Raw genomic sequence first — 21,355 nt, forward strand, 5'->3', positions numbered from 1 at the left:
AATAACTTGCTGCGCTGAGAGGAGCGCACTATGAGTCCAGATTGCTGCGCTTCTTCTCACTGAAGCTTTCCCTGCAAACAGGTGGATATTGACTTACTTTCTGAAGGTAAGACAAACTACTATGGGCTAATTCACTACTTTTCTTTGTCATTTAATTCATGGACACATGTATGTGACAGGTGTTTGTTCTTATTCTTACAAAAGTGTGCCATGAAATGTGTAAAGATAAGACAGCCTTCAACGAGAACTGATTACAGCGAGTTGTGTTTGTCGAGCACCATGGCTCATCAAATGTACCTGGGTCTGGGTCTTGTTTCATAGCATGTCTATTACAGTGGATAGGTATCAAGGTGGAGTTTTGCCCCCTTATACTTTAAAGGACTACATACATACATACATATAATATATCATTTCTGGCCTTTCATTGTAGAATCAAACAAACAGTCATGCCAGGAGAATAACATAATCGTTTTGTGCATATTAACAAGGAAACATATGCTTTGTTTTGTTTTTTGTTGGCATTGACTTTACTTCTTCAGTGTTTGGGGTCCCTCAGTCAGACCCCACTGGTGTAAAAAATATTAGTAATAACTGTATCAACCAATGTTTACATTTTTTATTCGCTTTAAGCTGAACATGCACATTTGAAGAATATGACAAAATATGAAAATGGACATAAAGCATTATTATACCAAATAACGAATTATTTAATGTTGCATATGACATGCATGAAAACCCCTGTATTGATAAAACTGACAAAGAAATGTATGGTATACATAGTTAGGTTACTTATAATGTTTGGGCTCAGAGGTTATACATATTATGTTATACTGTCAAACTCCAACAACAGATATTGGAATAGACATATTTGGGAGGTGTAATAATGCTTCAAAAGCACAACACCAGAAAGTGATTTATAGAGCATATAAAAATCGGTTGCATTTATTAATGTACCATGTACAGCTGGGGTCTATGAGATCCCAAACTGAGGTAGCAGATGTTCGCAACATGTTAACAGTTTATTTTATGAATGTCATGTTTAGAAGTAATTCTCATAAAATTAGGAAAAGTCATGAAATATTAAGGTCGTAAAATGACGTTATGACTTTTGAGTTGCTGAAGAGGGCCTGGCGTCTCCAGAATAGAATAATGTGCATTAAACGTTACACCCAGTCCACTGATTCATAAAGTTACAGTATCCCCAAATCACAGAACCTCCAATAAGAATACAGCCTCAACCAGGGGTCTTTGGTCTCATGAAATGTTTGTGTATCTCTTTGATATAAAAAGTGTGTGAATCACTTGTTCCGGCTGCAGCAGCTGCTGGTTCCAGCTGCTTGTCTGTGTCATGTCAGATCTTCTCTTCCTCAGGAGGAACAACAATGTTCTACAGGTCAAAGGAGAACAAGCAACTGGTGCAAGAGGTGCATTTCCGCTTTGTGTCCCACCTGTTCTGTGTGAGCTCAGCTAACCAGTGCCCCCTTTAAAGACTTAGACTGGCAGTGTCACAGAGACGCTTGACACAGATATAAAGATAGAAATAGCCATGCAGGACAGTCTGCCAGCTGCAGGGACGGGAAGCATAAAGCATGAGTTACATAGAGATTCAACAAAAACAGGTTCTGTTCTGTGTTTTATTAAATTGCTAAGGAGGAGCATGTGGAAATTCCACAGAGGACTGAATGTGCACAAACCTCAGGCTGTTTTCAGTCCTTCACAGACATGGAAGACAGCTCCTTAAGAATTTATGATGTCAAGAAGTTGGGTGGAGGTCTGAGTGACTGTTGCTGTGGATCATTTATCAGCCAAGTTGCTGACAACAATGACGGAAATTGAAGCATGGTGACATAATCCTGGAAATGAGCTGTTCTTGGCAAATTGTTAGTGGACACTGGTGGTTTTTTACTTTGTTATTATTTTGAGTACTTGCTGACTTACTGATACTTGCTGTTGACGACAGCACCACAACATGTAACTATTATATGTTCAGTGTAATCTGAGAAAACAGAACAATGTGTTTGCACTGTAGAATTTTCCTGTGGAGTTTCCTTAATGTGTTTTTCATCCAGTTAAGACGTTAACTTCAACGAAGGCCTTTGGTGATTGAGGGGGCTAAAGGGTAGGGGTCTATTACTTTTCGCACAACACTCACTATTGTTCTTCTCCCAAGTCCCCACCACAGGGCATTGTGGGAAGACGAGGAGGACAGAGGGTGGGGGGATGTGTGTCGAATTTCTCTGGAGAGGATGGAGTGCTCGCTGTTTCCTGTTTTGCGCTGCATGGTGGTGAAAGCTCTTCCTGTTCAGGGAAGAGGGGGAAGAGGTCATAGAATGTGGGCCTTTAAACAGTAGCAGCTTCTAACATGGAGGAGTAAAGACAGCTAGAAGTTTGTCAGTGGCTGCAGTGTGAGAAAATGATGGCGACTATGTTATAGTGTATGCATTGTCTCCTACAGGTATCTGAGACCTAGGCATGCCAGTTCCACCTCCTCCCCCTCCGCCTCCACTGGCACCCCCTCCACCACCACCGCCCAGCTCTGCCCTGCCACAGGTACCAAAGACTATGTGCTTTTCTCTGCCTCCAACTCTCTCTCACGCAATTGTAAACACTGGCTCGTGTCCTTCTCACTGACCATCAACCAAACACCTAGCGGCTGTTTGCATTATTGATCGAGGTAGTACACTCAACACACACACACACACACACACACACACACACACACACACACACACACACACACACACACACACACACACACACACACACACACACACTGACACACACTGACACACACTGACACACACACATACAGTAGGGCAGCCAGCAGACTCTCAGTGGCAGAAGAGTGTTATGTTTCCACTGCAGTCTCTCAGTGTCCTCATGTTAAATGAGTTGCCGCTGCCATGCTGCAGAGTTAACTAGTTTCTAAAGTCATAGCCCTTCTTCAAATTGGGTATGTGAGTTAAACAATGAGCTGTGAATTTGTCTATGTAAGTAAAGGGCATATTCTAACCTTCTTTTTCTCTTGCCCTTGCCTCCCTTTCTTTGCCCCCTATCCATTGGCCGTTTTAGGGCAGCAACTGAGGATTATTTTCATGAACAATTAATGTAGATTTTTTAAATGAATCACTTAATTGTTCACCCTGTAAAATGTCAGAAAATATTGAAAAATAATCACATGCTAAATAAGACTCAGTGTGTTGGAAATGGACCCAGTTTGAGTCAGAGACAATGAATCATTGACAATAGTGATGCATACGTTTTAAAATAGCTGTACTAGATTATAGCAGTTCACAACAACACCATGATTTTAGTTTGGGCAAATAACCCAGCAGAGCCCAGTTGTGCTTGAGGTTTCTTCCCGTTAAAAATGTTTCCCTTCCATTGTCATAAAGTGCTTGCTCATGGGAGAATGTTGGGTCTATGTAAATTAAAGAGTACAGTGTAGACCTGCTCTATGAAAAAGTGCCCTTGAGATCATATGAAAAATAACAGTAATGGGTTTTCTACTCTTGAGTACTGGGTAAAGTTATTCCATTATTGCTTTGGTGCTGTATTGACTCTGTCATTTTTAGCAGCACAATGTCAAACAGCTTGATTTGTCTGACCAACTCAACCAAACTCAAAAGTATTCAATTTACAGTGATATAACATGAAGAAAAGCAGCATGTCAGCAAATGCAATTAAATAAATGCATTTTTGTTATTTATTATCAAAACAGTTGGTGATTCATTTTTATATCATGTTTTTTAAAACTGAATATGAGGGGTAATGATTGTGCTGTGGTGGAGAGTCAAGATTAGATATACATTACATATATTATATGTGAAAAAATGTGGTCAAAGCTTTTTAAAATGGCTGTATTGTCTCTTTTATGCGGCAGTGTCCGTTGGATCCTCCTAAGCAGTCTGGTGGAGGAGGAGCTGGAAGAAATGCCCTGCTGGCCGACATCCAGAAAGGAGCCAGGCTCAAGAAAGTCGCACAAGTCAACGACCGCAGTGCCCCTGCTGTCGATAGTAAGAAGAATAACTTGACCACCCTACAAGCACACAGACACAGACACACTCAATCTACGTTAAGACAAACCATCCAGTCATTCTCAGAGTGAAGAATATGGGATGGGAGATTCAACAATGTGTATTTGTATGTTGAGATGCAGGAGGAGAAGAGATAAGAGATGAAAGAAAGTGAGGGAAGAGGGAGAAAAACAGGAGGGAAGAGACAGACTTTAGTTATAATTCACTGGGGGTAAGTTGTTTTTCTCTGAGCTATATTTGAGCATAGACACACACTCACACACTGAGAGCACACTTCAGGAAGGAATTCCCTATAGCAGATAAGGATGCAGACACTATAGGAAACCACTGTATATGGTGGGAAACACAATAGACAAGACACACATTATATCTGTACTACACTCTATGGTAACAGAAAAGACTGGAAAAGTATACAAGTATACAAAAAACTTTAAAAAAAATTGATTTAACATGTATTCAGTCACAAACATTCACATCATACCATAGTGTCTGTTATGATAAAAGGTTCTGTTGTATGCTCAATTAGTCAAGAATTAACCCTTTCATAATGTCATATTTGACCCATTTTTACATTTAAGAGCAGTAAAAACACCTTAAATACTTTTTCATTTTAGCTAAGATTTAATGACTTCTCCTAACGTGACCCAGAAAATGCCCAAATTGAAATATTTCAACTTGTTAAAAAGATTTGTGTGTAGCTGATACATACTTTTTTCAGATTTTGATCCATATTTACCATATGTTAATACTGTTGCATTCTTCACATTTAAAATGTGTCATTGAACTCATTATGTTCCACTGTTTTATGTAACACGTGAAATATCTGAATTGAACAGTATGCAATGAGTCCATTGGCCAGTATATAGCAGTTATAGTTATAGTTATAAGTGGCGATGTCAGTTACATGTATGGAGCCATACTGGTTGGAATAGTCGGCTTTCTTTCATGAAATGTTAAGTTGGCCCTCAGGGAGATCAGGTCATTTGGGTGGTGCAAAATGTATTCATGATCCCACCTGAAGCCTTTCAAGAACAACATTCTCACGAAAATGAAAGCTAACACCTGACTTTGTCATTTTGACTAAACAGCCACTGACATTCATGAAATGAATGCTCACATGTGATGTGTGTGTATGTGTGTTGTTCCCCAGATGTCAAGGCTAGCACTGGAGATGTGTCCAGCAGTGTTGGTGCTTCTCAGGGTTCATCAGGAGGGATGGCACCCGCGGGGCCCTCTTTAGGTGGGCTCTTTGCTGGAGGGTTTCCCACTCTGAGGCCTATAGGTCAAAGAGACTTAGCAGGCAAGACTCCAGGTTGGTAGAAAATGTCTTGATCTCACTAGATCTCTGTATTTTTGACATATTTTGTGGTCTTTTCTGAATTTCTCTCTTCTCTTGTGTGTGTGTGTGTGTGTGTGTGTGTGTGTGTGTGTGTGTGTGTGTGTGTGTGCGTGAATTGAAGTGTCACGTTCAAGCTCCTCAGCCTCCATGAAGCCGCAGTGGAACCCGCCTGCACCAGCAGACTCGAGCAGCACCTATGAGCCTCACAGGACGATGGAGCGAGAAAGCGCCGCCTACCGTCCACTTGCTCCCTCGTCCTCTGCCCCTCCCTCCCCTTCTCACAGCAGCAGGCACCCTCCTCCTCTCCCTGCTTCCCCTCCCCCTCCACCTCCACCTGTCCCTCCCTCTGCTCCTCCGCCACCTCCCCCGCCTCAAGCCTTCCAGGACCGGCCTGCCAACAAGCCTCCACCTCTCCCTTCCTGCCCTCCTCCTCCCCCTCCATCCACAGTCACGAAGCCCACCTGGCTCCCCATCCAGCACTCCCACCACACCTACATCTCCCAGCCCTCTACTCCTCCTCCTCCTCCTCCTCCACCCTACATATCTCCCTCCGCAGTCTCAGGGGACCGCTCCTCGGGTTGCTTCTACCCTACACCCCCGTCCCCTGCTCATTCTGAACCGTCTAGGTTCCCCATCCTGCGGGACAGCCCTATGGGACCTCCTCCCCCACCTCCTCCTCCCCCTCTACCTTCCTCCTTCACCCCCAGCTGCCCAAGCACCCTCCCCCTTCCACCGCCCAAATTAGCCCCAGTGCCTTCCCCGACCATGCATTTTCTACCACCCTCATACCCATGCAACGCCCCCACCCGACGGCCACCTGCTGTGCCCAGAAGCGCAGGTAGGTGAACACCAAAGCTGTTTCTCTTATTTCATCAATCTGCATTATTCATAGCGATAAAAAGAGATACCTTCAAACACTATGCACAGCCGTCAGCAGTAAGATGGAGACAGGAATGACATCAAAAGTACAAAAGAAGAGAGAGACAGCTCACTTCAAAACAATAGTTGACGATTTTTCATCTGAGAGTTTCAAACAACAGCATCATTTTAAAGAATCTATTGTAAACATACAAAACATGTAAAAATGTACAACTATCATGGTTTGTTTATGGCACGATATAATCATATTTTCTTACTTTACTAATTATAGATAATTTAATGAAAAAAAGCCACACATAATACACATGAAATACTATGTAAACAAAGAAAAAAACAGTAGTAGAAAGATATGTAGTAATTGCTAGCTCTGCGTCTTTTATGTGACTGAACCAAGTAGTGGTTTGAAACTGTGACATCTGCTGCAGCCTGTCATTAAAGAAAGCATGCGTGTTGTGAAACCTTCTACTTTTTTAGCAACATTCATAACAACTCTTTTTGTCAGATAAAGAAAAGAGTGTGAGTGTGGTTTGGCAGTCTCAGTTGGGATTGGGATTAGAGAACAGCATATCAGATTTAGATGTATTTTTCATGTTAAAGATCATATAACGGGTGACTCATATAACGGGTCGTCTTGTCTCCCTTGTTAACAGGTGTGGGTCGTCTGGCTCCTCCTCCAGCTCCTCCAGCACGTTCACCCACCACTGAGCTGACCACCATTCGCATTCCTCCCCCTCCACCACCTCCTCCGCTTTTCCCATCCAGTCTCAGGAATGGACACCTGCACAGTCTGGGTGAGATTGGCATTTTACTGTATAAAAATGTAGTTATTCAGATTAAATGCCCAATACCCCTGTGATGGTAGAATATGCTTGTAAGAGTGAAGGAAAAGAGTAGAGAAAAATATTAGTTTTCTTAATTTTAAGAGAGTGATGTAAAGAAAGCCACGAGCTATCTCCTGAAGAGACAGTTTTGGGCCCTTGATGAAAGTTGTCTAGCTGGAGTGGAGAGGAAGAGCTAAAGTAGCATTCAGCATTTAAAAATGAGGACAAAATGTCAGCCTCTAATTGCATCTTTGCTCTAACCTTGCAGATGACTTTGAATCCAAGTTCCAGTTCCACCCTGTAGAAGACTTACCACCTCCCGATGAATTCAAGCCTTTCCCTCGGATCTACCCCAGCAAAGAAAACAGCGGTAGCAGTTCAGTACACTCAATAGTGCCCAAGTCTCTGCCGTGATGTCCTTTTCTTCATTTTTCCTCTGTCTTATTACAGTGAACCCCAAACCACCTGGGATAAGGACACACCTCAGATGAGTTAAAGCCTCGCCCTGTTCCTCATCCCACGCGCATAAAGGACTTCAATCTTCCTCCTACTCCTCTCCTGGATGACAATAAGACGACAGCCAAGGACTTTGTTTAGTTTGGATGCAGACTCTATGTGTGTGTGTTGGTGTGTGCTGGTGTGTGCATGTGAGTCAAACTGTGTCCCGTCGTATTCTGACTACGTGACCTCTGACCGTTTCCAGTGTGGAATGTTTTGAATGTGTGTGAGAGGAGGGCTCTCCCTACTCGTGAGCTACATACAGTCTCTACACACACACACACACACACACACACACACACACACACATACACACACATTCACACTGCAGGGACAGTGTCCTCCAGTAGCTATACTTAAAATGACTCTTGACGCAGTTTGTAACAGTTTAAGCAATTGAGTATTTCCATATAGTATAGAAGAAAATAGATTTTTATCATGATGTATGCTATATAGTACAACTTTTAAAGTCTGGATGTAACTCAAACATTTTTAAACACACAGATTAATGCTTGTAAAGCAGTGTTCCACTCCCAAACAAGAAGATACTGTTTAACCACTTGTATAAATGTTTGACATTTTCCGATAGTGCTACTTTTTTTAAATTCATGTTTCGGTGCTCGAGCGGAACAATTCTTGCAAGAAGTTGTATCTGTTTTCCTCTCTTTTGGGAATTCCATATAGCCAACACTGGCAGGAGATGTTGTTGTTTGGCTGGTTTGCAACAAGTAAGCATTCAAGCCGGACAAAATTTGAAACAGTGTACTTTTAAGTATTGGCTTAAACAGCAAGGTATACAGCCCTCAGGGTTTCATGAATCTGTACACATACTGTTGTGCTCTTTTGTGTTTATGTGATTGTTTTTATAAAATATTATCAAATAAATCTATAAAAGTGTAACATAAAATGCAACATAAAGATCACTGACATTGTGAAGATTATGGGAAAGCATCTCTGTCTTCAGAATTGAAAATTAATGAGGTATACTGTTTCCTTTCTCCTAACACATGTGAAGACAGTGCCACCTGCTGGTTAAATTTGTAAAATATTGCAAGGTGCTACCACCAAATAAAACACAGTATTGAGTTTGTTTTTAAAAAGTCGATGTATTCACTTTATTGATCACATTGATTTGAAGATTGAAATGAATATACAAATCTGTCCTGAAAAGAGCAATCATGTGCTAACTGAGTTGAGTCTTTATATGATAGAAATCCACCCCGAAGCTACAGAACATTGGTTTAAGACTTGTGTGCAATATCTGAAAACAGCCATTAGTACATTGTTTAAAAATTCACAGATACATTAATCTCCTTTGTTTTTTTTGATGATTTTTCTCTGGATTATATTTTGTAGCTAGAATTGTTCATTATTAACACAAAGAAGACCAACTATAAACTCAATGTTAGGATCTTTGTTAGAATAGAATAAAACTGCACTTGATGTAGTGGGATAGAGCTGAACAATACATTTCAGCACAGATTTCAGTGCATGTGTGTGCAATGCATCTTTCTCACAGTTAGTTTGACTTGTCAAACACAGGTGTCACTAATAACATTAATAACAGCCTCAGTTTCCTACTGGGAGCACTTAAATGGAGCTAGGATTTTATGTTATTAATTACACCTGCTTTTCCAATAACAAGTCATCACGTCTGCCATGAGGTACTCTCTTTCTCTCCAAACACACCTATAAAAATGAAACATTTTGTAAAGGAAATGAACACTGAATTTCACCTAAGGGGAATTCCACCTCCAAATTTAGAAACAATTATCATCTTATGTTACCTGCCAAAATGATGTGCTGTCAGTACAAGCATTCACTCCTTTGCCATTATGTTCTTGGGAAGTTATAGTATCGTGGTCCAATTCTTCTAAATGTAAAAGTGCTATAAGGTTTTTAAATGTCTGAAGTCAGAAATGTTGAGCTGATTGTGGTCCCAAAAGGGGCAAAATTGGCAGCTTGCCATTCATAATCTCCTGCAGAAGTAGACACATAAATGCAAATATCTGCCAAAGTTAAGTATCACTAGAAAAATACCAGAAACAAAATTTGGCTCAAAGCCCACCACGTAAATCTTCACAGAGGATGGGTTCGAGAGTCATTCACCACACAAACACAATTCTTCTGTAAAAGTGAAATATGTTACCTGAGAGAATCCTCACTATAAAGTATTTCCACCACACATCAATGAAAACTGGAAGACAGTGGATGAGTGAGTGAGAAGCAGCACAGGAAGTGGCTTTAAAGTTCATCGTGTTTGTAAGTAAACTCTCTGGAGGATATGACGCCATCTTTGTTCTCGTCTTCTTTGGCGAAAATATCTTTCACCATGTTCTCATGCAGTGTGTCGTTGGGAGGGTAGCCGTGACGCTCAAACTCCTTCCTCAGGTATTCTTTCACCTGGCAGGGAGAGAGCAGGAAATAAATGAGTGGGACTGAGAGTGGCTGAAGAAAGAAAACACTGACTGAAGCAACAAAGACATGATAAATAATGAGAAACAGAGTCTAGTTTCCTCCTTTACATGATACAGAAAGTAAAAAATGAGACACTAAATGGAAATGGCCTCTGGTTACAATTTGGGCCAAATTATAGTGTAAATCCCTTAATATAACTATATCATATCTTCAATTAAAATAATATACCTGCAGTATAACATGCAAGCTATACAATAACTTTAATCCTCGGCTACACAGATTTCAATAAAGCTCATATTGTTCATTTTTAACAACCATGTAAAAAGATTACATCATTTTACATAAAATTACATCACCACAGTATTTGTACCATCAGAATATCAATACTGTTAATTAATGTGCTTCTGCATCTTCGTAATTTCTTCTCACACTGTGATTTACTTGTTATGAACTGATTTTGATGTCTGACAGTCTGATGGGCTCTGTGATTGGTCTGTTCACCTACAATTAAATATTTTTCTTGCAGTTTTAATTTCACTTATTTTCTGATCTTTATGAAAAGCTTGTTTACCTTTTTCTTGTTTTTTCTTGCTTTTGTTGTATGGGCCCCAGCAAGACTACAACCACTTTGTGCAAGCTAATGGGGATTCAACTAAAGAATAAAGAAAGTGCTTTGCTAAATAAATCACAATACAGTCCTTGTCTGCACCTCATTCCAGGAGAGCTTCCAGTCATCATTGAGGTCCATCTCCTGGAAGGACTCATGCGACCGTGGCCCATTTCTGATCTCAAGCACCTCGATGATGAAGGTCAGGGTGCTCTCAGGAGGGATCTTACCTGACCATGACAGAAGACCTGATATCACCTGAGGTTTTTACAAGTTTCTGTAAGTGCTTCAATATGGACAAACAGTTGGCTTGGTTAGTGCTGCAGGAATGCTGGTACCTCTGTGAGTGAATAAGTTAGAAAGCATTTTGTGAGTATTAAGAGAAAAAAACTACATTACTAGTCATATCAAGTCATTCATGTTTTTGTTGTCATGGCAAATGTTAGTAAGGTGCAGGAGGGTTAGATGTTACTGATCAGAGTGGTGTCTGCTTACCAGGATGAAGCTTAGTATTGTTCACATGCTCCATGTTGACATAAAGTGGACTAGTATTACTGAATGACACGTTCATTCACTGCAGGTGTCCTAAAGAGCCATTCAAACAATGCAGTTTAACATACAAACATGCACAATATAAATAACAACAGTTTGTAAAACCACTTGCTTTTATAAGAAGACAGTATCATGCATCTTTAGCACAGGATATAGTGACCTTTGTTGTACATGCATGTGTAAAAAAAAAAAAAGAAAAAGAAAAAAGAAGTACCTTTCCCTTCTTTCCCATAGGCCAGGGCTGGAGGTACGATGAGTTTCCTCTTCTCTCCAGAGCACATATCCTTCAGGCCTTTATCCCAGCCTCTCATCACTTCCTTGATGCCAAGTGTGAACCACACCGCATCCTTGTCACCATGCGTTCGACTGGTAGATGGATAGATGTAGAAAGAGTGAAGGGTTACAGGGATGGAAAAGGAAACACTGCAAAACCTCTGCTGGCTGTTTCAACACTTTGCAATGCAAATAGTATGTAATCATTATTAATTATTGTTAACATTATGGTGTCAAAAATATTTTACATTTTTAAAAAACTTTGCATTTCTTGTTGTCATGGATATTATAATACTAAAAAACACAATTTTGAGATGAAATGAGAAGAAAAGTCAAGAATTCATAGCAAGAATTTTCTGACAATACTGATGTTAAACTCAGAAATTAAAGGCTCAGTTCAACTAACTTACAAAAAAAGAGGTTTTCTCACTTACCCTTTAAGCCATACGGCTAGTCTCAGCTTTATGTGCTAACATTTTCATATATAACTTTTGTCTCTGACATTTTTACGTAATGTAATTCTGTTTATCTTGTCGTATCAAAATAGTTGGCAACTGATCAATCATCTAATCATTGCAGGTCTCATGCATACATATCAAATAACAAATAGACATCTGTGGCCCCCAGTAAAATGGAGGAGATGTTTTTTGGGTAAAAATATACATCTGACGTCTGGAAAACGTAGTTAAAAAATGTTAAAATTCAAATTCTAAGAGATAGATCTCAAACCCTCATCACATAATAGCAAAGATATCCACATAGATGGATAACACTAGAGGAATGAGAGGGAATACGTCCTCTTCTAATTTGGGTGAACTGGCCCTTTAAAAAAGTTGCGTGTTGAGTGAGAAATTAACTTCTACTATCTTACCTGAAAAACGCATTAATTTAAAATACTGTGTCAGACATACGTGGTGTGAAACATGGTCCCATTCTCTAAGTATCCCTCATGATGCACCAGCAGGATGTCTCCATACTTGGATTTTCGGTGACAGAGAAAAGGTCTGTGCATAACTTCAATCTGCACCTCAGCCTCAGGCACCTTCCCCCCGCTGACAGACAGCAGCAGGTAGGAGCAGAGGCAGCTCAGCACACTCAGCAGCATACCGACCGACACACTCAAACCTCCGGAGAAACAGCAGGACGAGCAGACAGCTAGAAAAAGTTTGTAACAAATGTGCAGAAACAGCAACAAGGCGTGCAGTTGCTCTCCTTCGTACGTGGCAGGGACGTTTCATCATGCATGTTGTTGCAGGAAGTCTTCCTCTGATTGGCTGCTCTTGCCATAAACCCCACCCACACAATCCCCCTTTAAAAAAAAGAAACTTTGAATGAACTCAGAACTGTATAATCTTTATTAATCTACAGTGTTTTATGAAATTTACAATCATGCAGGCAGGTTATATATTTTCTGATTTAGTTTCGATCCTGTTTGAAGTGACGGAGCAGTTTCTTCATGCTGCTACAATAATCACATATTCTTTTTTGGCTCCTGGTGCAGTATGACATTCATTTTCTTTCTGTCGGGTATTTTAACATTCACTTCAAAAGGTCCACACTTTGACTGGTACATCTACAGCACTGGTTAAAGCAGTCCACTGTGCACCGGAACACATTTACATGCAATAACACAGCATTGTACTTCATAAATATATGTTTTGTAATGCATTGCACTGGAATAAAAACATTTACACACCCCTGAATTGCTTACTACAGTACATATAGAATTATTGCCTCTTCGGAAAAGGCTCTTTTTTCCTTTTTCTCATTAGAAGAAGTTCAGCTTATTTCTGCATTAACAGTCAGCAAGTCATACACATTGTAACTACTTTATATGATACAATCATTAAATCGTTAAACAGTTCCCCACCATCACCAATGTTCATAACAGTGCTACAGCCGATGGTGTGACAGTCGCAAGGAGCTGCTCCCTGAGGCCCATAAAAGATTTAAACCTCCAGGGGGGACAGTTGATTCAAAGCTGACTCCTGCAACTTTTCTTGGCTCAGAGCAGACACAAGCGCTTCCCCTTAGTACTCTCTCAGTCCATCAGTTAGTTTTTTAGGGCGGGGGTGGAGAGGGCAAGACCTCAGGGGGAATCTGAAGTATAAGCCCTGTAATCGTAAAGACAGGCTGCAAAGTTGCAATGTGGCCATTTTTCAAACATTTCCAGTTCAGGTGAAGTACTTGCAGCCAGTAGAGTCAATGAGGCAAGAATCAGTGCATCTGAGCTGCCCGAAGGATCTGCGGAAGACACAGAACATTATTTATGAGTGCAACTCACTGATATGTGTATACTTAACTCACCACCTAAATTCACGTGGTTTTATTATTTTTAAGGAATAGTTCAACATTTTGAGGAAATATTTGTATTTGCTTTCTTGTTGAGAGTTAGATTCATAGACTTTTATGTCTGTGTGGTAAGTATGGAGACTAGAGCTGAGAGGCAATTAGGTTAGCTTAGCATAAAAACTGGAAGCAGCAAACTTGTTTGTTAAATAAGTAAAAGCAAAGCAAGTTGTGGTTTTATTTGCTGGAACTATTTATGGCTCGGCCAGTGAGTCCCAAGAAGCTTTGTCATTTATAAGGATAAAACACTTTAGAGGGGCTAGTAAGTAGAATTATGTTTACTTTTGGACAGCTACTTGGACAGCTAGTTTTTTTTCCCCTGCTTACAGTATTTATGCTAAGCTTAGCATCTCCTGGCACCACCAAATATTTATCTAACAGATATGATAGTGATACTGATCCTCTCATCAAACTCTCAAGAAAGGGAATATGTACTTAACTATCTAACTATTCAGCATGAATGCATAAAAGCACACAGAGTTGTGTGATTTAAGAAGCTTTAAACATCCTTCTACAAATATACCATCAGGATTGGTTTATAAACACAGCAAAAAAGTACAGCAGTTCATTCGAGTGACCTACACAATCCCAAGATTAATCATACCTGCAGAAGGAACTGCATTGTGTTATCCTGGCACAGAGGACCTCTGTGAAATGTTGGCTCATAATAGCAACTGAATGCACATAAATAAGTGGACTGAATGCTGGCAGCGAACATACCCAGGAAGATAGGATTTGCACGTCTGATAACCAAAATCTTTTCCATCACACTCCTCCATGCCTTCATGTCGGTAGCCATCTCCACAGTAGGCCCACTTGCAATCTGAAGTAATGAAAAGAAAGACATTAAAGAAACAACAAAAAATAGTGGGAGGGATAGAGTAGAGCAAGGGAGGGAAGGGAAAAAAGAAGACGTAACTAATTTCTTTGGCACTCTTGCGTGCCAATACAGCATTTTCCCGATAATTTAATTGAACGGAGAAGCAGACAGTAAGAGTAGTGAGGGGATGGCAGGAGAAAAAAGAGGTTGAGATTAATGAAAGATCAAGGAAAGGTTTCACAGTGTGTACTTCTTTAAATATCTGCCATGTGGGCTCAGGCTATGCTCTGCAGGACATCCCAGAAGCAGCTGGGTTTATGGCGGCATGGTGGTGTTGGTGCAGCAAAAAGCCTGACCTACTTAGTACTTGAAGAACAGTTCTGCATTTGTAGATTAATAGGATTTTGATCTAAAGAGTGTGGTAAAAAGTTTGTCTGAGGAAGATGTGCTTTAAATACAAAAAGTAACTTCATATATAATTGGAAATTGTTTTCAATGACAACAGTTACTTGGGTTATTAGCATAGCTGTCTGTAGGTCATTCCTTTTCTTTAACTCTTACTTTACTGGCCGTATGTGCAAGTGAACTTGAGAGGCATGTAACTCACTGAGACAAGCATCAGTGACAATCTGGTTTCCGTCATCACACTCCTCTCCGTACTGGGCCTGCACCTTTCCGTCCCCACACATGCCAACTCTATCCTGGACTTTCTCCGTGGACTGGAACGGCTGGAAGGGCTAGAAGAGTTGTAAGAGAACAAGCGCTGACTTGACATTTGCAGGTTCTGAGAAGTCTTTTGAAGCAGCTTTGTGTTTTTGCAGGTGAAAATAGGCCAAGTTACCTCGGCTAAAACTAGGCTGAAATGTTTTATTTAACCCAGTTACTTATAGTGACACTTAAATGTAGTATAGTTTTAGCTGAGATGCAATCATGTGCTCACTGGCTCCTGTTTGAACATCTGCAGTTCACCCTTTCTCAACAATTACTTAACACTCCAAATATACCTGTATGGGTTTCCATCCATCTTTATCTCTGAAGTACAGTGCCCTCTGATCCTTCCTGAATGCTATAGCGTTGTCGAGATGTAGACGTGTCAACTCCTCTTCGCTATTTACCACAAATATCTGCACACATGCATACAGATGATAATGAAAGCTGATGATTCAATATAGGTAAATATTCAGTTTGAATGTTAATATTGTGAAGGAAAGCACTTTGATGTGAATGGGGTCTTACTGCAGGGACTTTATTAGGACTACCCCGTTGTGTGTAGCTTCCAAATGGAGCGTTGTTTGCTCCGAGAGAGGTGTCACAGTCACAGTGACCTGGTGGACCTGGGAGACCCTTCTCTCCCTTTTCCCCGACTACATAGCGACCTGCAAGAAACACAACCCATATAATGGGCGGAGGGGGGTTTGATGAAAAACACACACATGCCTAAAGCATACAAACAGTAATTAGAGACTGATTGTGTGTGTTACCAGAGGCAGGTGGACCAGGTGGTCCAGGCAGGCCGTTTGGCCCAGCAGGTCCTGGGGGGCCCATGACTCCTGCGCCTCCTGTCTGGCCCTTCATACCCTGTGCAAACGAGGCCAATATTAGAAAATACACTCACATTGAAAGTGACCTACATGCCACTGCCACTAGCTGTGTGTGTACATGTATGTGTGTGTGTGCATACAAATGTGTAGGTTGAGAAGATGCCAAGACTCTACAGTCCCTGCGGAAGTCTAAACTTAGAGTCGCAACTTAAGTTGGAGTGACTGAATTAGCCACTGAGATGCTCCACATGAGGGTTAAATGATGCTGGTGTGTGAAAGTGAACTGTGCCATATCCAGGTCTGTTACATATCAAACACAAACATACATATTTTAGAGGGCACCATCTTGTGCACTTGGGCATCAGTCTCTTTTTTCCTCACCTGTTTGCCTCTCTTCCCAGGTCGCCCAGTAGGTCCTCTCTTTCCTGAGACTCCTGGCTCTCCCTTTGGTCCCTGCTCACCCTGGACGAGGAGTAAAGTTCAGGAATAATTAGATCAAATCAAGTGGCTTAATTCTGCAGTTCACATTGCTTAGTCATTCTTACCTTCTCTCCAAGCATCCCAGGCAAACCAATGGAACCCTAAATAGAGACAAAATGAGAACTTGGTGTGAGTTTCCTCAGCAGGAATCATACAATTATTTAACATTAATTTGATCTGGCAGTGAGTTAGAAGTCTTATTAAAACATGTAAGAAAGCATGACATTTTAAGACCTCTAAGAAAGTAGCACAAGTCATGAACCACTTTGGGTTCCAACCAATAGTTGAACAAGCAGGTGTTGAGTATTTCACTGTCCCATCAAATTATTGGGTCCAGTATCAAGAAGCATGAGTTGCGATGCCCGTAAACCAACATACATGAAGGAAAAAGGACATTTCTCCACCTACCTTATCACCTTTTGGTCCTTTTATGCCAAAGTCACCACGAGCTCCCTTTCAACAAAAACGCAAAGCCAAAAAACCAATAAATTTCCTCCCTTTTGGTTTCAGTTTTTTTTTCTCAAAAGGAGAACACATGATTTAAAGAGCTGATATGTATTCTGTATTAGTAAACCCAGACAGTTGAATTTAATTTGGACTTTTAATAGTATAACACTGACAAACGGGTACAATGTGACTAACCTTATCTCCTTTGTATCCAGGCAAACCCTGACATAAAACAGAAGAGAAGTTTAACAACAGATGAAATCAAACACAATTCAATCCAACATGTCCAACATGTAAGATTGTGTGTATGATGTAAAGATGTGACTGACCTTTGTCCCTGGTGGTCCTCTAAGTCCTGGTAATCCCATCAGACCTGGATCCCCCTTCTCACCCTAATTTAAAAAAAAAAATCATACTCATATGACTCTCTATATGTCATATACTGTATTTCTGACAATACATGATTACTGTGTAGGTTATAAAAAACATGAAAGAAGGGAGGCATTATGTCACCATGAAACTTACCTTGGGTCCCTCTGGACCGGGCCATCCTGGAAGTCCTTGTTTCCCAGGAAGGCCTGGAGCTCCAGTACGACCCTAAAGAAACACAAATGTTAGTCATTCAGCAGTCAGTAAAAATATTAGTCAAATGTGCCTTAATGCCTTAGTGCATTTTCATCTCTGTTATCATAAAACATGCTGCTAAAATGATTTGAATCTGACACAATCACTCACTTGCTGAGTTTAATCTGCATTAGGTATTTTGTGAAAGACTCGAGTGGACTACTTTGTTGTGTCAGGACCTACAGTAGGAAATCTCAATAAATCTGCAAGCCTAATATAAGTCTAATATTTGTTGTATTTGCAGATAACCAGTAACGGTAAGGACACAAATTTGTTACTGGAGAAAACTCAGTTACAGTTTTTGCAGCTTTCTCTCTGAAGCCTTTGAGTTTTCTTTGTGAGGTTTTGTGTAACTGTTAACAGTCTGACCTTTGTGAGTTCTCTTAAATAAAATCATGTTTGCATTTTTAATTTACTTCAATTTTGACTTATTTCAGCTTTTTTATTGTCGATGATCTGCAACTTTTATGTTGATCATGATGCTTCTTCACTTACCCCGTTTATCTGAAATGGAGGCCTTAAATTCAGCAGGGACTGACTGGGTTAAACAGGGACAAAACCTAGTGTTAAAAGCTTTAAGAATGCCACTGAGATTTGCTAATTAGTAGACCAGAATAAAGCTTTAATTGATTTCGCTCTATCGCCAGTGCCCTGTAAGCAAGTGAGCCAGATACAGTTTATTACACAACAGCCTCACATCTCTGTGACACCTGGACGAGTATCCCAGAGTGGCTGCCATGCTAGCAGTGTGCTCTCATTTTTGCTGCCTGTCATTAAAACAGCAGCCTGTAGAGACACAGCGGACCTGCTGCTGTGTGGAGTGATTTATCATAAAGAGCGAAAGCACTTAGGGAGATTAAAGTGCAGAAGAGCCTGGATCAGCAGGACTGGAGTTCAGTACAAGGGCTAATGGAGCCAGGCCAAGGCAACAAGGAGAGAGTGGAGGAAGAAGCAGAGGGGAAGGAAGGAAAGAGGGGAATGACAGAGAGGAGGAGTGGGAGGATGAAGGGAGACATCCAAGGATGTGATCAAGCTTTGCTACATTTTCAGAGTGGCTTCCGAGACTAATGTGGCATGACCCATTTAGCAGCTGCAGAGGATATTCTGGGCACATCAATAGACAAATCACATCATGGAGACTGAGGATGCATAGATGGGACAACAGAGGGAGAGAAAGAGATGGAGAAATCCAGATCCCATTATTCCAAGGACATGCTAGATGGACCGGAGACAGACGAGCATGACATGCAGGAGGGGAGGAGCGACTCACCTTCGACCCAGGACGTCCAATTTCTCCCTGCAGGAGGACAAATGAGGGGCAAGGGAGATGTAGTGCTCGTTAGAGCAGAGAGGAACACAAGGACACACACACAAATACTTCTACAGCAAAATACATTAGAGACATATTTCAATACGTGAGCTAGTAGACCACAAAAACATTCACCTTCTCCCCCTTTGGTCCTCGTATGCCAGGTAATCCACTGTGACCCTGAAAAATGACACCGCATTTATATACAGCTCACATATTCCCTATTGAGCTTGGTACATTTGTAGATAGATCAATACTAAAAAGGTAATTTAGTTTTATTTCCTCGCTTGTTTAACAATATTTCCATCTTCTCTCGTAAAATGGCTACAACAGTTAATGGATTGTTTTGAAGCAGGGACCTTACCTCTGGGCCGCTGGGTCCTGGAGGTCCTGGAGGCCCTTGTGAGCACCCTGGCGTCACAGGTTTTTCTATTTGTTGCTGTTCTTTTCCAATAAGACTTGGCTCTGACATGCTGATACCATCCTTCAAACACACAAGAGCCATGAGTACAGGTTTTGAAGCAGCAGTGTACTATGCTTCATAATTATATGCCTGCATGTATCAATGTGTGTCTGACACCTACAGGGTTGCTCTGCTTCCAAAGATGAGGCGGCGGGGGGAAGAGAGGTGGGGGAGGCGGTGACATGAGACAACAGGGGTCAAACCTCAGTGGCTCGTCCGGCAACCCGAGGGCTGAGAGGAAAACAGAGAGCAGCACACACCACTAACAGTCTGCCATGATGAAGCGCATGATGAAACGTGCTCCTGTTGTTCTAGTCTTACAAACAACTGCATAGGTTACCTGAGTGGGGTGAGAGGATGCTGTCCATGAAAGAGTGACGGGACAGGGCCCATGCTGCAGGACACAGGAGAATTTGGAAGGACACTGCAATTTTGAGCATATCCATCCTGCTGGTTCTCTTTCCCTAGAACACACAACAGAAGCTGTCACACACTCACACACACTGTATTTCTGCTGCCGGAGCTTAATGCAGTTACTGGCAGCTGTCACTTCTCCTTACTCCCTCTTAAGGGTGTCACTGTTTCATCACTCCCGAACCTCAGTCTCCAACAGCCTCTCTCTCTCTCTCTCTCTCTCTCTCTCTCTCTCTCTCTCTCTCTCTCTCTCTCTCTCTCTCTCTCTCTCTCTCTCTCTCTCTCTCTCTCTCTCTCTCTCTCTCTCTCTCTCTCTCTCTCTCTCTCTCTCTCTCTCTCTCTTCTCTCTCTCTCTCTCTCTCTCTCTCTCTCTCTCATAGCATAATAAACTTGTTGCAGCTCAACACTGCAGCAGATGCAGCCACCGCTGTAATTCCAGCCGTGCACCAACACCCTCAGCCCTGTGCCAGAATTAGACCAAGAGGGAGGCCACTTACTGACAGAAGTAAGAATAGTAAGGCTGTAACAGGTTCATGTACACAAACATTTCTAGTAATGACACATGGTGTGTGCAGGCCCATGATAGTGGACGAAAGATGTTAGAACCCCCCCCCCAAAAAAAAGATAATCCCGTGTTCAAATACGTGTATTGCACAAGAATATGATTCCCTCATTAAACCATATGTTCAATTATATGCTTCCACTGCGTCTATCTCATCTAATTGAATGCACAGTCTGCCTTGATGTCCTCATGATACATAAATGGAAGCAATATAAGCAATGTCATGCACATCTATGGCTTTTTCATTTCATGCACACACATATCCCTTACCTTATGCTTGAAATTGCGCCGCACTTGTAGACACGTTGTCTGGCGCTCCTCCTCTGCACGGTGTGCAGTGCCACAGGCTGTGGGCAATCTGGACCGCTAATAAATCTGATCCACTTATCGACCCGCTTCTTTCCCTCCGCCGGTCAATAACAACAAAATTGTTGAGGGAAGACCTTCACTACCGGCGGCTAAATGCCCAGCAGAGGCCACCAGTGGCGGGCAGCTCAGTCTCAGTTGGTCTGCGTGAAAGGCACCTAACTGTTGTGTCATCTGGATTCAGCACAGCTGGCTGGATAACTGGGATGTCTATGACACCAGAGTCTGCATGCGTTTGGCACGTTTTATGTCCTACCATAGTGATGTTGATGGTTGCTTCAGCAATGAAATGCCTCCCTCTGCTGGAGAGTTTAGTCCATGCAAGAACGCAATATTCCACCTACCGGGACTCAATGTCTTTTATATGTCTGTCAATACAGGTGAGAGAAGTTTTTGAAAATATTAAGGTGGCTAAGTTGACTAAATTGTCCTACATCTATGGCACAACTCATTTGTTATATTGTTGTCCCTTGTAGGTCGATTGTGTATTCGTTTTTTAATCATTGTATTCATGTATTTAAAAGTTCTGTTGTTTTTTGATGGAATTCTTAATGTC

General features: G+C 41.4%; 3 protein-coding genes across 3 annotated transcripts; 1 reads left to right on the top strand and 2 right to left on the bottom strand.

Annotated features, from left to right (window-relative positions):
* wipf3 (WAS/WASL interacting protein family member 3) lies at positions 1-7,837 on the top strand. Its single transcript, XM_062436442.1, has 8 exons — positions 1-106; positions 2,456-2,550; positions 3,884-4,016; positions 5,188-5,349; positions 5,498-6,214; positions 6,906-7,046; positions 7,345-7,446; positions 7,527-7,837. Exons 2-8 carry the CDS (start codon positions 2,473-2,475, stop codon positions 7,565-7,567), a joined length of 1,374 nt encoding a protein of 457 aa, XP_062292426.1. The 5' UTR covers positions 1-106; positions 2,456-2,472; the 3' UTR covers positions 7,568-7,837.
* Positions 7,838-8,666: 829 nt separating this feature from the next.
* On the bottom strand, positions 8,667-12,656 carry LOC133996191 (peptidyl-prolyl cis-trans isomerase FKBP14-like). The gene is made up of 4 exons (XM_062435768.1): positions 12,336-12,656; positions 11,366-11,517; positions 10,702-10,829; positions 8,667-9,977 (listed from the first exon to the last, which is right to left on the bottom strand). The coding sequence occupies exons 1-4, from the start codon at positions 12,527-12,529 to the stop codon at positions 9,819-9,821; spliced, it is 633 nt and encodes a 210-aa protein (XP_062291752.1). The 5' UTR covers positions 12,530-12,656; the 3' UTR covers positions 8,667-9,818.
* A 942-nt stretch (positions 12,657-13,598) lies between these two features.
* wu:fc38h03 (acetylcholinesterase collagenic tail peptide) lies at positions 13,599-19,903 on the bottom strand. Its single transcript, XM_062436104.1, is given in 17 exon segments — positions 13,599-13,668; positions 14,494-14,596; positions 15,201-15,330; positions 15,598-15,717; positions 15,830-15,969; positions 16,075-16,171; positions 16,516-16,596; positions 16,680-16,715; positions 17,023-17,067; positions 17,257-17,283; positions 17,391-17,453; positions 17,587-17,658; positions 18,956-18,982; positions 19,130-19,174; positions 19,359-19,566; positions 19,568-19,688; positions 19,798-19,903. Coding segments are annotated over 17 exon segments (1,491 nt in total).
* Positions 19,904-21,355: the final 1,452 nt, after the last annotated feature.

The sequence above is a fragment of the Scomber scombrus genome, chromosome 16, assembly GCF_963691925.1.
Source record: "Scomber scombrus chromosome 16, fScoSco1.1, whole genome shotgun sequence".
Classification (NCBI taxonomy): Eukaryota; Metazoa; Chordata; class Actinopteri; order Scombriformes; family Scombridae; genus Scomber; species Scomber scombrus.